General features: G+C 41.3%; 1 protein-coding gene across 1 annotated transcript in view; it reads left to right on the plus strand.

The window, feature by feature from the left end:
* The window catches only part of PPM1H (protein phosphatase, Mg2+/Mn2+ dependent 1H), a 207,071-nt gene that overhangs the window by 146,148 nt on the left and 43,278 nt on the right, over window positions 1–17,645 (plus strand). Inside the window, exons 5-6 of the mRNA XM_074942136.1 lie at window positions 5,887–5,971; window positions 16,893–17,011. Coding sequence (XP_074798237.1) covers window positions 5,887–5,971; window positions 16,893–17,011 — 204 coding nt within the window. The remainder of the gene's footprint in view (window positions 1–5,886; window positions 5,972–16,892; window positions 17,012–17,645) is intronic.

A 17,645-nucleotide genomic window follows, 5' to 3' on the forward strand; every position in this document is an offset into this window, starting at 1 on the left:
GCTATGGTTCCATGAATGTTGCTGATACAGCAAGATGTTTGTAGAAGCCAGCTGAAGTAAGAGACTGAGAAATTAATCTGTGTCATATTAAAAACAGACTAGTCTAGTTAGTAGTAAATGAAACAAAGGCTGTGTGTTTTAATATATTTAAACCCCATCAAAATTCTTACACAATTTTTCTCTTTTATATACGGGAACATCTAAACAATTGTATTCTGGTCATTTTCTAAACATTTTTATTTATTAGAAATTTGTTAAGATAAATATAGCTGATTTGTTTTAAGTGTAACAGAAACTAGCAGTTGTGATCTGATCTTTCTTAAAAAATACCCATTAGAGTATTAGACCAATTCCACAGTTATAGGATTTACATGTTTTTCTCAGCTATTTTGTGACACAACTAATTAAAATCTACTTCTTTGTTCCCCTTTGGATATAATAAAACCTTGCCTTATTCTATCTGTCATTCTAATCCCTCTTTCTTTTCCATTGGCACATTTCTAATACCTCTTCAGACGAGTCAGACACTTCTGGTTCACAGGTACAGAATCCACGCTGCTCAACACCTTTTGACAAAATGGATACATCCTCCCGTGGCTTGGAAGTGATACACGCTGTCAAAAAGTGTTTTCCAAATGGTTTCTCTTTGTCACCTCTACCAGATTTTATCCTTCATTGTAGAAATGTTCAGTTTAATGTTGCGTTTCAAATCATTTTCGGCTGAAAAAGTGTGTAATGGAATCAGGGGGTCCCATGAATACTCTTAACAGTAGGAGATGCCTTTTTTGTTTTGAACACTAGATTCCCATCAGACCCAAGACAGCAGTGAAATTACACTTTTGACCTTATTCACTAAAGTGTTCCTTTCTCTTTATGATTAAATGAGAGTAACCAACAATGACTTTCTCTAAAATGCATGAGTTTCACTCTTTTCTATGTTTTTTACAAGAAAGGAAGCCTGGCAGTTCCCAGATGATTGCCTCCTCTTAAAGGGGGACTCCTCTGCTCTGTGCATGCATTCGCTCTCACATTTTTATATAAAAAGTGTTTTATACATTTTTAAGGGATAAAAGATTGATTTTCCTCATAATCCTTAGTAGCAGGAACAACACTGAAATGCAGTGACCAGTTACCCATTTTTGTTGCCTCATGAACCATTCAATTTAAAGCCAGAAAGTAAAAATCTTGCCCCAACCATTGCTTTAGGGTATTGACTCTGAATATGACAAATAAACAGAACTTTAAATATATGTGAGAATGGATTGGACACAGTGCTCACATGCTCAGAGATCATTCAGTTGGCCATAATGAAATGCACAGTTGAGTCAAACTGAAATAAAAATGGAAACATTTTCTGAAGAATCACATGTACTCCTCTTACGCTTCCAACCTGTGGATGTTTCCCTTCATATACTTGTGCACTAGGCTTTGGCCCATCCAACCATTAGGTAAATGCAATATTGCTGGGATTTCCCTCTGTACGACCTTAAGCATGGACACTCAGGCACATCAGTTGTATGGCTTTTCGGGGCTGGGGGGTTTATTAGATCAGGCAATACGTTCCATGGATTAGCCTGGTCAGAAAAGAGGTAGCAATAACAGGTTTTGGTTCATCCAGTTTTGAATATTTGAACTGGTTTTTATTTCTTAAATACATATTTTTCTGTCTATTTCTACCAGCTCTAGCTATTAAAACTGTCTGTATTTGTAAAACCCATGTAGCCATGCTGTGAAAAGCACATGGTAGAATTTCACAGTATTATTTATGTAGGGTCTATGCTAAGAATACAAGTTATTGGACTCAATACAGGTGTAACTGGGTGAAATTTTATGGTTTGTATAATAAAGGAGTCTAATAGTGATCTAATGATCCCACTTCCCTTAAAATATATGAACAGTTTTTGTTCCATTTATTTAATTGCTCTGCGATGAAGTGGTGTTTTTCTGGGCGGGGAACAGCACAAAGCCAATAAGCTGGAAGAGAAGTGAACTTTAAAAGTAAATACAATTTGGGGCCTAAGGTATTTGACACTTCTTATTTCATTTCCTGCAGTAAGTGCTTTTTTAAATTTCTTCATAGCTGATATAAATTAATGATTGCTATGGATCTGAAGTAACCTTGTCATCAAGGAATATTCTGTTAGTGTTGACATAATCATTCCATACAAACATGAATCACCGAGCCTCATATAGCAACCTCGCCCTCTGGCTGTACTATAATGTTTCACTAGTGTAGTTAAAATTAAAATGTCAGCATTAAATATGGCAGAACCAGATGGGCTGTGGGAACAATAGCTTCTCCAAATCCAGTAGTTTTCTATCTAGCTATTCCCTTAAAGAGACTTGCTTCTAGGACAGCCTCCAAAACATAAGTATTCAGACAGTTCCAATTCTAGTATAAAATCACATAGCCACAATCCCACAATACTCTGGGAGCTAGCACTTCCAGAAGTCATTGTGCTTTATTACACACATTCACACACACATCCTTCATGTGTGATGAAAGCAATAATGCTATAACATGGCATTGCTGGTATGTGAAATATGAAGTTAAAAGCTGAGTTCCCCCAGCACTGTAGAAATGTGTATTTCATACTTTTCAAAATAGTTATTTTAATGTTCTTAGTTCCCACATCAGTCAACAAAATTGCTCCCTTAAATAAAGTCATTTTTAAAGTGACCACAGTACTGATGTTGATCGTACTGGAGACTGAGGGCCTTGTCCACAGAACAGACTCTGTTTAGGCAGCAGCAGTACTTCAGGGGTCATGGCGGGGTACTTCAGTCTCCATGCCCAATTAGGACTGATCCAGTATCCTTTGGATTTATTGGAAAGATTCCCTTCTTCTTCAATGAGTACTGGACCAGATCTTTAATCCTTAGCTTCCTTGGTGAGATGGCCAACAAGCTTGCCAGTTGTGGTGCCAGCATCTGTGATGTGGACTGAAAGTAACAACCTTCAGTGACATGTAGCTGTTAAATGGCTTGGACTGAGTACTGGATAGCTTGAGAGAGTGGTAATGGGATATTGAGCACTACTATTGATCTGAGCTGAATTCAAGCCGATGACCTAGAAGTGAAAGCCTGACTGTCCCATTTTTAATCTCTTGAGCTATCTAGTCCCTCAGTCCAAGCCATTTTATTCTTATGTGCAGTTTGCATCTCTCTCTCTCACATGTTAAGATAAATTCTAGATTTTTGTATTTAACATGAATAAAATTCAAGGGAATTCAGGACTTAGGCTCTGTACCATCCTAAAAGCATTTTTGCTTTGATTGTTCCAAGGTTCTCATGCTGGGCTGGACTGTTTCACACCATATGGCTGTAAAATCTAGTCAAAACAAGCTAGGCGCATGAAACGCTGGCTTTCCTACCTTAAAATTTCATTCTGTGCGCGCAATATTAGTCCCTTAGGGCTCAATTCTGCCCTCAGATACATGCATGAGACAGCCATCAAACTTAAATAGGAAATATTCCCGTGTCTTCCAGGACCTGAGCCCTAAAATGTGTTTTGCTATAGATCTCCTCTTAAATGGCAGTTTTTTTTAAAAACAGTAGAACTCATAAGTTAATAGTCTAACAATAGTATTGATGTGTGTGGTGCTTCCATTGACTTTAACAATAGCTCCTTTAGACCAAATTTAGGTTCCATAGAATCTTTCTGATTCATTCTTTTAAGATAAATTCTGTTAATGTCTTTTGATCATTCTAGCATGGCTCAATACAGACTATTTATCAACATACTGAAACCCTAGACCCTTCAAACTGTGTCAAACCGATACTCATGAGTCAAATTACAGATGAAAGGGTTATGAAAACTGGCTAATGTATTTGAGCAGTTGTCTCTGTTTCAAAGCCACATTAAATTAACCATTAGCAAAAAATAAAGCAAAGCTGCACGCACACAAAACAGTCAGTGCTGTTCTTATTTCAGTTTTGCAAATGAAGGTGTTGAACTTCTGGGCATACTGCGAAGCCTAATTGTGACTTCCACCAAGTCATTTTTACCGGACTGGAATGGGGGGGAGATGACAGGCAGACCCATCACTAAATTAAACTATATTTAGAAAAAGATTCTGCCAAAATTTCTCCCCAGTGTTCTCCCCATTTTAAAATGATTGAATTATTACCACTAGGGGAATCCCTCCCCACACAGAAAATAAATGGAATTTCTGATATTAGTAGCAATGGTATTCTTAGCTTCCATGAAGTAAATGTGATGCTGTAGGGTGGGTTTCTATGTGTTCCCCTCTAACTTCCACTAATAAACCTGTAGCATCATTTGCATGTGGAATTCAGAAAAACCAAGAGCAATAAGCTCATAGTCTCTGTCAAAACTATTCCCCCCCCCCAATTTTCCTCCCCCTACAGACCCCTTGCAACTGAAGCCCCGCATTTCTGCATTCTCTGCAACACAGATTCAACCTCTCCATGCGTCCCTGTTCATTTCCACATAACCCCTACAATCCCACCCAGCCCATTTGCCCCTTCCATCGTTTCAATACATCATTGCTATATTTGCATATTAGCTAGTGATTTGGAGGTTACATTCACCCAATATAGCATGAAATGACTCATGGGGATGTGATGTATTGTAGTTATGCCATAGACCTAATTGTGAAAAGCAGCACTTTTAGGGGTGTTTTCCAAGGAGGGTCTGTTTTTTGAATCTCCATTTAAGGTTCATCAAAGTGTTTGTGTATACAATATACTTTTGATGGCTTTTCAGTGCCATTAGGATACCCAATGTAGGGTAGCAGTCAACAAACGGATCAAATTATCAAAGGAATTAAGATTTGAATAGCACAAGTAAAAAGGGCATAAAGGATCACAGAAGGAGGGATCAATATGATGTTAGAACTGTAAAGACTTGAATTCAAATAACAGTAACTTGTGTATGCATAGTGTAATGGCAAAAAAGGAGGAAAATCAATACAGCACCAAGTGTTCCAATTTTAAAATACTCTAATCTAGATGGGCAGATTTAAAGATTATAAAATCTTTTGGGAACATGTATGTCTTCTCTAACCACTGTATAAAGCACCATGAGTGCACCACTTAAGGGGCTGCATAAATAATAAAAAAAGTATGAGAATAAAATTCTATTATCAGAATGGATACATGAACAATAAATACAGTAGAAACATTATGGACCAAATTCTTCCATGGTGTATGTCCCATTGGCTGAAACAGTTACACAAGGGACAAATGTGGCATTTTATTTTATACAGATATTTTATAGAGATGACAGAAATATATTCATTGTTTGGTAGAATTTTCTTTTCTCTGTGCTATTTGCAGAAATGTGTGTGAAATCTGCCAGATGATCTATAGCCATCCCGTTACCTGTCTTCCTCTGGCAGGTAGCTAGTTAGATTTGTGTTAAACAGGATTTGCTTTGCCATTTCCATTTGCTGCGAGAATGGAAATGTTCTGATATGACATACGACCAATGAATAACTGGAAAGTGGCTTTCATGAGTCATCTGAAGCCAGCAGGTTGGAACGCGTCAGCCCCTACTGGGATTAAAGCCTGCAAAGGGTGGTTCTGCAATCGGTAATTCTGCAGTATCTCCTCTGGGCGTCTAGCTGTAACGAATAAGAATGTACCCTGTCGACTTGGGTTGAAATAACTCCTGTCCTACTTGTTTGGGTGCCTGATTTTTCTGAGCTCTAAGAATGAGGTGAATTTGACATAAGCAAATCTACTGTTTTGCTGTTCTGCCAAAAATAAAATGGGGCGAGAGTTGGCCAGGGGGGAAGACTGTTTTTTTGTCTTGCTCTGGTCAGAGCAGAATAAGACCCAGCAAATGTTAGTTAGAATGTTAGTACACATGTCCCAGTATTTTCTGTAGTCTCTACTGACAATATTTGATGACAATTGCAGGGCCATAATAATCAGGAACAAAGAAGTTATTCCAATGTCTTCAGAATTCACTCCTGAGACTGAGCGTCAGCGACTACAATATCTGGTAAGAGACCTGAGGATTGTACTAGCTGCTGCTGCTACTGAATGTTGCTCTGTCATGTGCAAGATTGTTAGGTAACATTTTACTATAGCACATCTCTGAGCACACTGAGTAGGGTACTTCACTCCCTCCCAGTATTTACTGTGCAATGGTATTTAATGTAGCAGCTTGACATTTGTGTGTGAGACAGACGGTGGTGCATATTGTTTTCCCGTGTTTTATTAGCATGGCTGACAGAGATCTCTTACCCAGGCTGGATCCACCATAGAGGTGGTTTCATTCAGTGTGGGTGGTCTTATTCGGTGTGAATAACTGTGGATTGGGAGGGATGGATGCTTTACTAGTTGGCTCAGGGCAGCCGGACCCCCTACAGCCAATGATTAGCTGATGAGACACAGGATGGTTTATGTGCAAAGCACTATTAGCCTGTAAGCCATGTCACAAATAACCAAATATATTTTTACTTCTTTCTGACTCAAACTGCCATTTAATTTTTACACCATTAAAACTAACAGTTGAGCCCATTGATTGCTGTATGACTGTAACAGGGCACTGGTGGGCCCCTCTAGCTTCTGCCCCTGCTGTGCCCACAAACCAGACATAGAACTCTGCTTTGGTGCAATCACCCGTGCTCTTTATTTACAGTAGAAGTTCCCACCACCTTGTAGCTACAGACAGCATCTGGCTTACAGCCTCAGGGACTGCTAGCTTGTGCAGCCAGCAGGGGAGAGCAGCCTCTAACTCCCTGGCTCCTCCCTTTCCTCTGCCCCTGGCTTACTTCCTGACAGCCTTTATGTAGCCCCTGGCTAATGAGGCCAGCAGCTGTTCCCCATTTGCCACTTAGGCCTGGACTTACTCCGCCAGCTCCAATTCCCCTTCCCTGATTGGAGCTGGCGTGACAGAGGGCTGGTTCAGGGTGTCCTAGCCAGCAACTTGTCACACACCTTCCCCCTTATGAGCCACCAGGTTAGTCCTTCCTCGGCCTCTCCACCCCCATCCAGCGGGGTTCATCCGGGGAAGCCTCTCCCCCTCTTTCAGGCAATCACGGGTGTCATCTCCTGGAGGTTCCTTCATCCCCCACCCACTAAAATACACTGGTTGGATGGGTGGATGTCCCCATAGCTGTGCTGCCACCCATGGGTCCTCACACCAATCGCACCCCAGCAGGCATCCCTTCACCTTTATCCCCTTTTCTTCTGGTAGGGGGTCAAGGCAAATCCCAACCTCCTGTTGGACATCCCGGGCCCTCCCAAGCCACCAAGCAGGGTCCCCATTTCTTCTCCTGGGAGCTGCGTTGTGGGGAGCTCCAGTTGCCCCTTTTCTCCCTCTAATGGGGCTTGGGCTGGCCCTCTCCCCCGCACCTCCTTCCCCTCGATCTACCCTATTCGGGCTCTCTTGTCTAGGGTTCTCATGGTTGCTACCCCGAGGGCCGTGCTTCTCTTCCCCTCTGGGGCTTCTCAGTCTAGGGGTCCCTGCCCCTTCTTCGGGGAAGCTTTCCTTTCCCCTCTGGGGGAGGACCCCAGTCCATACCTAACACAGTGTGCTATGGTAACCCCTCTACTACCCCGACCCGCTTCCATTTAAAGCTTCCCTGCACTTCTAGGGCCACCTGGGCCATCAGGCAGTATCTCCTGCCCTGTGGATACACTCCAGGGCCAACTGTGTACCTGGAATTATCCAGTGAAGTTTTATCAGCCCCCTCTGGATGAGTGAGGGGGCTGAAGCTGTATCCACCAGGCCCCTATGGGGTTTCCTCTCCCCCTCATTAGGATGGTGGACAGCCTCTGCCCCCTTGTCCACCCTCTAGGACTAGTCCAGCCACAAAATTTGGCCCACCCACATTCCATATCTGGGCAGTCCCCCTTTTTATGTCCTGGCCACCTGCACTGCCAGCAAACAATCACGCCAGCTCTACTGGGAGCTTCTCAGGGTTCCTTCTTCCCCTCAGGGCCTTTTCCAGAAAGGGGTTCCCTCAGTTTCTTCCTCAACTCTCTGTCCTTTATAGGATCAGCTCTCCCTTCAGGGAACATCTGCTTCCGTGTTCTCCTTGATCAGCTTGACTGCTTTATCGACTGTACTTGGCTGATGTCACCTGACCCAGACTCGGATATTCTCGGGTCGGCCCTGTAGCAATTGTTCTAAGATGAGGGCATCCATTATCTCCCCCACCGTTTGTGTCTCGGGCCTCAGCCAGCAGGTGGCCTAGTCCATCCGTCTCTGGGCAAATGCCCGGGGCAGCACAGCACCCACCCATCGGGCCGACCAGAACTTTTGGCAGTATTTATTCTCCAACAGACCCAGTCTAGAGTGGCCGCCCTCACCGTCTCATAGTTCTCAGCTTGTTCCTCACTCAAGGCTATGTAGGCCACTTGAGCTTCTCCCACCAGGTAGGGAGCCAGCCATAGGGCCCAGGTTGCCCTATCCCATCCAGCACCCATGGCTACCCTCTCAAATGTACCAAGAAATACATCCAGGTCATCTGCCAGGCCCATTTTACAGGGTCCCAAGCCCAGCGGCTGGGTGCTATTCCCTACTGCGGGACTCACCATTCGTGGCAGGAGTTGCTGCTGCATGCTGGCCTGCTCTCTTATAAAGTCTGGTAGGTTTTTCTGCTGTTCTTTCTGACAGGTTAGCAAGGCCTGTCTCTCGGCCTTGTGGGACTGTTGGAAGATTTGCAGGGCCTTCTGCATCTGCTCCTGCTGTTTTACGAGCCATTGCAGGGTCTCCTCAATCTCCGGGCCACCAACCACGTCCGTTGGCTCAGGGTCCCGGACAAGCCCGCACATGTAACAGGGCGCAGGTTGGCCCCTCTAGCTTCTACCCCTGCTGCACCCACAAACCAGCCATAGACCTCTGCTTTGGTGCAGTCACCTGTGCTCTTTATTTACAGTAGAAATTCCCACCACCTTGTAGCTACAGACAGCATTAGGCTTACAGCCTCAGGGACTGCTGCCTTCTGCAACCAGCAGGGGGAGCAGCCTCTAACTCCCTGGCTCCTCTCTTTCCTGTCCCCCTGGCTTCTTTCCTGCCGGCTTATGTAGCCGCTGGCTAACAAGGCCGACAGCTGTTCACCGTTTGCCACTTAGGCCTGGGGTTACTCTGCCACCTTCAATTTCCCTTTCCTGATTGGAGCTGGTGTGACAGAGGGCTGGCTCAGGGTTTCCTAGCCAGCACCTTGTCACAATCACATATGAGATCATAAAAAGTGGCACTGCAAATAGATTTCTTACCTGCTACAAACCAGTCTTTTGGTTTGCCTCTCAAAAGTTCAAGTTAAAGTTAATGCAGTCTCATTATTAACTGGGCAAGTCAAGGCCTGATGGTCTTCTGTTGTTCCTAAAATACCTTTTATGTTCAGCCTGGTCCAACTGTCACAGTATTTGGAGGGGTAGAGATGCAAGGTTGTTGGGATTTAAAAAACTTTTTTTTGGAAGAAATGCCTTTTTGTTTTTCTGTGCAGATTTAATTCCTATTCCAGTTCATTGCTTGAGTCTGAAAATTTCAGAGGAAATAACTACTTTGGGATGTATTCATATTCAGAGAACCAAATACAAAGCAGCCCTAATAAATATTTATACTTAGCTATATTTAAAATAATTTGTTTTCCTGTAAAATAAAGGGAATCTGTAGTATCTTGGGAGCCTGGCACTTCTCTAGGAAATAAGAGGTAAAGCATTGCCTACAAGGGATTTTGCTCTTTTGATGTCCTTTCTGGCTTATATTTGAAAACAGCAGCTGATTTGAAAAACACTTCTGCTGTTTCCCCTTGAATTTTCTTTACCTTTTTTTGTTTATTTCATTTGTATATGTAGCAAATGTGCCTGGGCCACGGGTATCATGTTCAAAGTAAATACAGGCAAGACAGCAAGAGCGTGAAACAAAATTAGAGACAATTTCAAACATTCAAAAGGTAACACTTTTACTTCAGTGTAATTAAAAAAAAAAAAAAAAAGTAGCCATCTAATAATACTTTGAGGCACTTGGAAAATGAGTGTCAATTAGGGCAAACCTCAAAAGAACCCCAAGTTTTCTTCTTTAGCTTGAATAAGCATCCAATTCCAAAAGTTCAAATGCTTGGTTTATAATGTACCTAAACCATCTGAGATTCCTGGTCATTCTCCTTATCTTTCCAGGGCCATCACCTGTCTCTTTTCATCATTACATCTCGGGAAACCAATATTCACTGCACTTCCTTGTCTTACGGGTATTTACTTTGGATTTGTTTGGATGCAAGTCTCTAGCTTCCAGTTTAAATGTAGTTTCCCAGTTCCCTCTCCCATGCATACCAGACAACAGGAAGAAATGCACATTCTGGTCATTTTAACATAAATATTTCACTCTGCAGTTGTTAGTGACAATGTAATCTTCCTTCTCATAATATGTGTTTTAGCTCAAATGAACTATAAACCCGCTCCAGTCTTGTGTCCTCCAGAAATAGAGAAGAAAATGGCACAACTCACTGTTGCAACTAGAGCTAGTTTAACAATGCAGAAAAACTATTAGAGAAAAGATTTTCTGACCAGCCCAAATTATAGCGTAGTTTTTGGTATGGCCTGTCCTACAATATCCATGAGCATGGACCTATAGCTTAGCAGCTCCAAGGAGCGCTTGGGCTTCCATTCATTGAGTCACTCTCACCCCAACCATCTAGTAAGGACTAGCCTCACCTAGAGTCTTACTTCTTTAGGAGAAAAGTGTACATTCAAATGCAACCTGCGTTTAACTGAATGCAGCCCCTGGATTCCTCTCACTGATTCCATATGGATGTTTGCAGCAGAAGTAATCTGCTCTGTCAATGATCTAGAAACTTCTTGGCATTACAGATCCCCTCCTAGCAGGCATCTCCTCTTAAAGATATGACACCTTAAGATACAGATAATTTAGCAAAAGATGTACAAATGTTACATGCATTCCCTTCTCTCTCCAGATTCACACCACTTGTTGTCTTCTTGCTCCCAAATAGGTTCCATTCATGTAGTAGGCCCTTCTTCAGACAGGCTTCTGCAGCCTACGAAGTGTTGTCCTTTTGCTTTGAAGTTGTGGGACTCGGCATTTGTGACAACCTTTTCACTATGATCCCTGAGGCACTCTGGAAGAAAATCATGGTGCTTCCCTTGCTAACATGCTATGAAAAAGATGACAAAATCCAACCAGATACTGACTGTGCACTGATTTGTTGCCTTCTGAAGTTTTCTAAGACTTCAGCATTTGGGCTGGCAAAAAATATATCTGTGGAGATTGCCCCAGTCAATTTCCCTTTTATCTTCTGAAGAGACTTTTAATATGAATCATTCTAGATTTTTCCATTTAGTGCATTTTTGCAACATATATTTTATATGTATTCCCTTTGGAAACTTCTGTTAACATTGACTTTTGCAGATAGGTACAACATTATCATTTGCATTACAGTCAGCGTAAATATTGTCCGTATGCAGTTCGAGGCAGGGTTCCTGCTCAGAAAGTTTGCAGTCTAGAAAGACCAGGAGCGGGCAGAAGGAATTATTGCTATTCCATTTTACAGATGGGGAACTGAGGCTCTGAGACATTACATAACTTGCTCTACAATACACAAGAATTCTGTGCCTGAGCTGGGAATTGAAACCAGATCTCCCAAGTATGTCTAGTGCCTTAGCTACAAGACCATCCTTCCCCTCATGTAATTCTTTTAAATAGATACTTCGCTGTCTGAAAAATTAGTTTACAAAATATTACCTGGTACATGGAAATATTTTGTATGGTTTGGTGGGGGGGCTCCTTTCAACTTCCTAACAATGAGTGTTGGTTAATGGTAGTACAGTGTACTTCCAAAATATGCATTTTGTCAAAAATTTCTTACTCTTGTGTTTCTTTACACATTCACCTTAGATCCAAATCTGCAGATGCACCAGAGCTCTCCTTGGTGCACTGGACAGAAGGAGGGGCAAAGGTGGCTATAGGTCACTTTTTGTGCTCGTCTGGTGCTGGAGACAGCCAGTGTCAGTTCTCCACCGGTTGGAAACTTTTCTATATAAAGGGAAACTACAACTCTCCACCAAGGATCTGGCCCTATATTTCTGATCCTGGAGACTTTGTTTTCTTTTTCTAATGTTTTCCCCTGTTTAGATTTCCTGTTATTTGGCTTTGAATATGGATCCAGCCCTAGAGTAACTGACCAGTGTGCTTGGAACCTCTCCTGGATGCATCGCACTTAACCTTTTCTAGTTTAAGTGTGGGGTCATGAACTCAAATGTAGTGCTTGAGGAAAAGGCACAATGATAATTGTCCTTGTATTAAAGGAATAGTACTATACCTTGAGGCTTGGCTGTATGTATGGGTGAAAATGGCAACCCTAATAGTACCATGAGTTGCAATGAAACTTCTGATATTGGATGCCACAGAATGATACATTGTAGGATAGCCTGAGTGAAGTAATCAATATTAAAGGACTTCGCAAAGAGAATTGTAAGGCACACAAATGCTCTCTACAGCCTAATTTGTTGGGATATTGGTACATAAATGTGAGTTAACTTAGTTTTCACATTTGCTTTCCAGATCAATTTTAATAAAAAGGAAATGGGGAAACCAGCCTGTTGAAAGAAAAGTGACTCATATTTCCATGAGTGGGTTCCTTTCTACATGGCTAACTGTTAAAAGAACATAACTAATGCTGAATTTTTAATATAGACAACCATAAAATGGCTGACTCCCAAAAGCATATAATACAGAATACTGTAGATTTGTGCCAAAGTAGACAGTAATAACTGTTGAAAGACCAAAATGGTGGAAAATATTTTCTGTACCCTAAAACCAGAATAGTAGAGTGAAGCCTTCTTAACTAGCCTGGTAAGGATACAGAAAGTAAAGTATTTGATATTCACCAAGGTTGGTTGTTTTTGCTTTAAAGCTAAGTAACATTTTTTCTGTGAACTATATTTTTCCCTTAGCATTTAAACCTAGATTGAGTATATGCAAAATCATTGACAAATGTGGTGTCTAACCACTATCTAAACGTTGATAGAATTGATTCACATTTTGCTTTTGTTGATCGATTAAAGAGATTTCTTTGTGTCAGCTTGTGGATCTCCTTTTAAAGATCTGCAGATGTTGAAGATTTTTGTTTTGTATTTATTTTCTTTTTCTGTTGCAAAGCACAATCTGTCACCGGGGGAAGGCAAAGAGCCACGCCTTGTAGTAAATAGGGAACAGTTCTCAATAAGTCAGTCTGAAAGGAGTCAATCCTGTGTTTTATAGTGGCACATTCTTATCACTTGATAGAATTACCAGGGAAACATCAAGAATAACTGCAAAAGAAATGTTTCTTCACATAAGAATTCAGCTCACATTCAGACACCAGCAGCTTCCAAATTCCTCCTCTTCTTCTCTGTTTTACTGACGTCAAAAATACTAGAATCAAGTTAAGATTCTTAGATTGTAAATCAAACGTTGAGGGTAGGCTGCGGAAGAGAAATCTTATTTGAACATTAGCAGTCCACTGGTAGCTCTGCCAGCTTTATTAATCTTATTTCACGTGTGACCTTAGACTTTCCGTCTGAGCAAATCTTTATGAAACACAGTCTCTCACAATCACTTTCCCTTTGCAATAAGGGAAATTCTTATTTTCCAAGAAAAAACGTTGCTAAAAGCCTTATGGATTTAGTTTCTTTTGGAGTTGTCTATACAGTAAAACAGGCATTTGATAATCTAAGGGGGGAAACTCCATTGGTGTTAGGGTGTTTTTGTTTTTGTGTTTTAAACAGTGCTGCCTGTTTTAAAGGCAGAGAACACTAAGCTTTAAGTGGACTGGATCTGTAATTATGTGCTCAAGATAATCCATGTATTTTTTTACAAAAACTGAAATCAACAATGTTCTAAACTGATTATTGACTTCATTTTTTCAACATGGCAGATGAAAAAAGAGTGAATAGTGGAAAAGCCCAGAAAAAACTGTAATAAAACACTGAGTTTCTGGAATTTATTTAGGACATCAGTAAAATATAAAATTATCTATTAAAATTAGCAACCAGATTTCTATCCCATCTCTTGGCTGTCAAAAATTACCAAATAGATTTTATACTGCAATATACTTTTAGACGTGTATAGTTTTCAATATAAAAGAAAAAAAGTTAAATGCAGTGATTGTACATAAATTTACATATTGGATATTTAAAATACTAAAGTAAAAGTACAGAAAACCTCTTTCCAAGATATGTTATAGGTTTGATCTCACTAGACATTTTTAAAAATCAGTAATACCTTACAATAATTTCTTTTAGCGGGGAACAGTGATCCATCTACATGACCCATTAAGACAATATTTTAGGGGAACTTTGTTGAAGACTACAGTTTGCAGATAAAGTAATATTGTCCTGTGTTGAGAAGGGATTTGATGAAACTCTTATTCTAGCAAAGAGCAGAAGGTCTCCATTGAAAGTTGGGCCTTGAAAGTAGACTGCAATCTAGTCAGCCAGGCAGAACAACATCTGCCTTGACTCCATTTCAGTGAAGCTCGAGGTTTTTTCTCAAAAGATATCTGGATAAAAGAATGGAAGCAATTGGTTTCTTTAGGATAGAGTGGTGATGTGTTGAGCCTGATCCAGCTCCCACTGAATTCAGCAAGTTCACGCCTTAAATGGAGGAAATATTTTATTTTGACCTATTTGTATGAGAGCTATTGGGTAGATAAGTAAAGGTTTCAGATACTCCCAACTGCTCACTTTTCATGAGTACTACATTCATGTCATAGCTAGAAACTAATGCCAACTCATTTGATCTTCCCTGACTGCAGCTGCTGCTGAAGATAAGGCAGATTTTATTCCCTTAACCAGCTGAACAGGGGGGAAAGGGGCATTTCCAGAAGGCTAAGGGAAATGCAGCTTTTGTCTGTCCACCTTAGGCCCAGTGATCCCTGACTAATTTGGCTCAGTTTGTCTCAGGCAGGAGCTCACTGTCAGTAAATGCAAAAACCCCACCTGTATGCATATGTAAATAAGCCTTAAATATTTTCTTTCATTTATCTTTTTGCTGCTGCTTATGGTAAAATGTAGAAGGGAAACATAACTGTTAATGTTGTGCATGAGCTCAGATGGATTAACTTTTCACATCTGAGGATTTCGGTGTAACTTCTTTCTAGGCCCCAAATGAAAACGAATGGTTTAGTCCGACGTTGGTCCCCATCACAGAATCACCAGACCTTTTAGTAACATTAGCAAGCAGTCTTTGATAGAGAGACCCAGGATCTCTATAGCTGGAGTGCAGCAGGGCACAACTGAGGCACGTTGGCAGCCCTAATATCTACACAGCTCTGTGTAGATATTAGAGCTGATCAAAAAAAATTTCACTAAAGCTGTTTTTGACAGAAAATTTATTTTTTAACTAAATTAAATTTTCTGTGAAAAGTGTCCGCTTTCCACACCAAAAAAATCCGTTTTAACATGTGAAAGCCAAAACCCAAAATATTTTGGCAGAAAACAGAAATATTTTGATTCTGAAATGTCGCCACAGTGCCGCATGAGAATTGTACTTCTGGTGCCTCATGCTCCAGTTCTTTTTGTATTGGTCAGGGTCACTGGATGAATTTAATCTCCCATGATACACTGCCTCCCATCACCAAGAACTGAGACCATGGTGCATTATGTGGAAAGATGTCGTTTGACCAGGGAGCCGGGCACACAGAGGAGAATGGGAATATGAGGCACCCAAACTACAACTCCCGTGAGGCAGGACTGGAATATTTCAGTTTGTGGCTGAAAACTTGACATTTTCTTTCAGGGCGAGGATGCCATTTTCTTACGAGCTCTAGTAAATGTGTTTACCCATACTATGCTTGGATCTGTCCAGCATGAATAATTATTCACTTCTGGGAGGACCAAATATACTCATGATAACAGAAAATATTGTATAACCCAGAGTTTTTGTTATAGACAATTTGTCAGGAACTGGTACAGGTTTAGCAGGAGAAATGGGTCAGTACTACTCCTTCCCCCCCCCCCCTTAGAAGAAGGAAAGCAATTAATAAAAATGTTACAAAAATGGGAGCTGGCTGGCTGACTGAAGACTACCATTGTATGTTGGTAACACTAGGTTGTTGCTGGTGCTGAACTTGAATGCAGGAGCCTGGGCTGCTTTCCCAGCTCTGCCAATGACTTGTTGTGAGCCTTTGGGCCTTGATCTCTCTCTCAGATTCTGCAGCTGTAAAATGGGATGATAATTAAGGCTATGATTCTGTCACGGAGGTCACGGATTCCATGACTTTCCGGGATCTCCGTGACTACTTCTGGGGCAGGGCTGGAGCAGCTGTCAGCCCCAGGGCTGCTGAAGCAGTGGCTGTCAGAACAGCTGGCCAGCAGCCAGCCCCGGGGGCCGCCAGAACAGCAGCTGGGGTTGGGTCAGCCCCCCTGGGGCTGGAGCAGCAGCCGTCAGCCTCTGCCACAGGAGCAGCGGTGGGAGCAGCTGCAAGCCCCGGCTATACTTTGTTTGTCCCCCCTCAGCCCTCCCCAGGGTATTTTTAGTAAAAGTCAGGGACAGGTCGTGGGCATCTATGAATTTTTATTCATTGCCCATGACCCGTCTGTGTCTTTTACTAAAAATACCCTTGACAGACTCTTAGCCTTAATGATAATGCTTATCCACCTTGTCAAACTGCCTTGAGATAAATGGATGAAATGTGCTATCCAAGTACTAAGTACTAGTATTTATTAAGTGGGAGAAAATAGAAGACTTGGGGGAGATCTCACTGCTGATTATGTAGGTATCTGATTTAGCTTTCTATACTAACCACCAAATAGTCTGTCAGATTTTTATTCATGTGTATGAATACTGTTTGCTAGGTTAGACATCACCTCTTTTAAAAAAATTAAAAAATACTTAAAAGTGTATGGGGGGAGACTATCTCATAGATGAATTTTGTTGTAAGATATGAGCATGGTTTCTGGTTTTTTGCCCATAGGCTTTCATGCAGCCCCACTTGCTGGGAAACGAGTTCACACATTTAGAGTTTCCAAGGAGGGTGCAGCGTAAGGAAGTTGGGAAGAGGATGCTCTACAGGGACTTTAACATGACTGGCTGGTAAGAACATGCCGTTTCTGAGCACTGAAAGGGGAAAAAATATCATGCTTGCATTCTTGATTAGCATAAATCTGTCTACATCAAAACAGAAGTGTGCGTGTGTGTGTGTGGAGAGGGGATCTTTTTAGAAAACAAATCTTAAATAAATCAGAGATTATTGTTTTGAGTTATGACCTTGGCTCATTCTTGGTGTGAGAAATGATAGTGAGGCAAGACCCGCAAAGGACATATCATGAGGCTCTTTCATGTGTTTGAAATCATTCTTTTATATAAATATTGTAGTCTCTGGTTTAACATAAATTCATTTTCTTTAACATGCTTGAAGATCTCTTTAATAATGTGCCACTGAAGTGCTTGTAGGGTAGATACCCCATTACTTTCAAAAGGACTTGGACAAGGTCCCTCACAAGAAGCTACTAAAAAAGGTAAGTAGTCATTGGGTGAGGGGCAAAGTATTAAAAACTGGCTAGGAGAAGGGAAACAAAGAAGAGGAATAAATGGTCAAATTTCTTTTTGGCAAAGGGTTAACAGCAGGGTGACTCAAGATTCTGTAACAGTTATTGCATTGTTTAATATATTTATCAATTCTGTGGTAAGGGAAATGAGCAATGAGGTAGCGAGATTTGCAGATAAC

This window comes from Natator depressus, chromosome 1, assembly GCF_965152275.1.
Source record: "Natator depressus isolate rNatDep1 chromosome 1, rNatDep2.hap1, whole genome shotgun sequence".
NCBI lineage: Eukaryota > Metazoa > Chordata > Testudines > Cheloniidae > Natator > Natator depressus.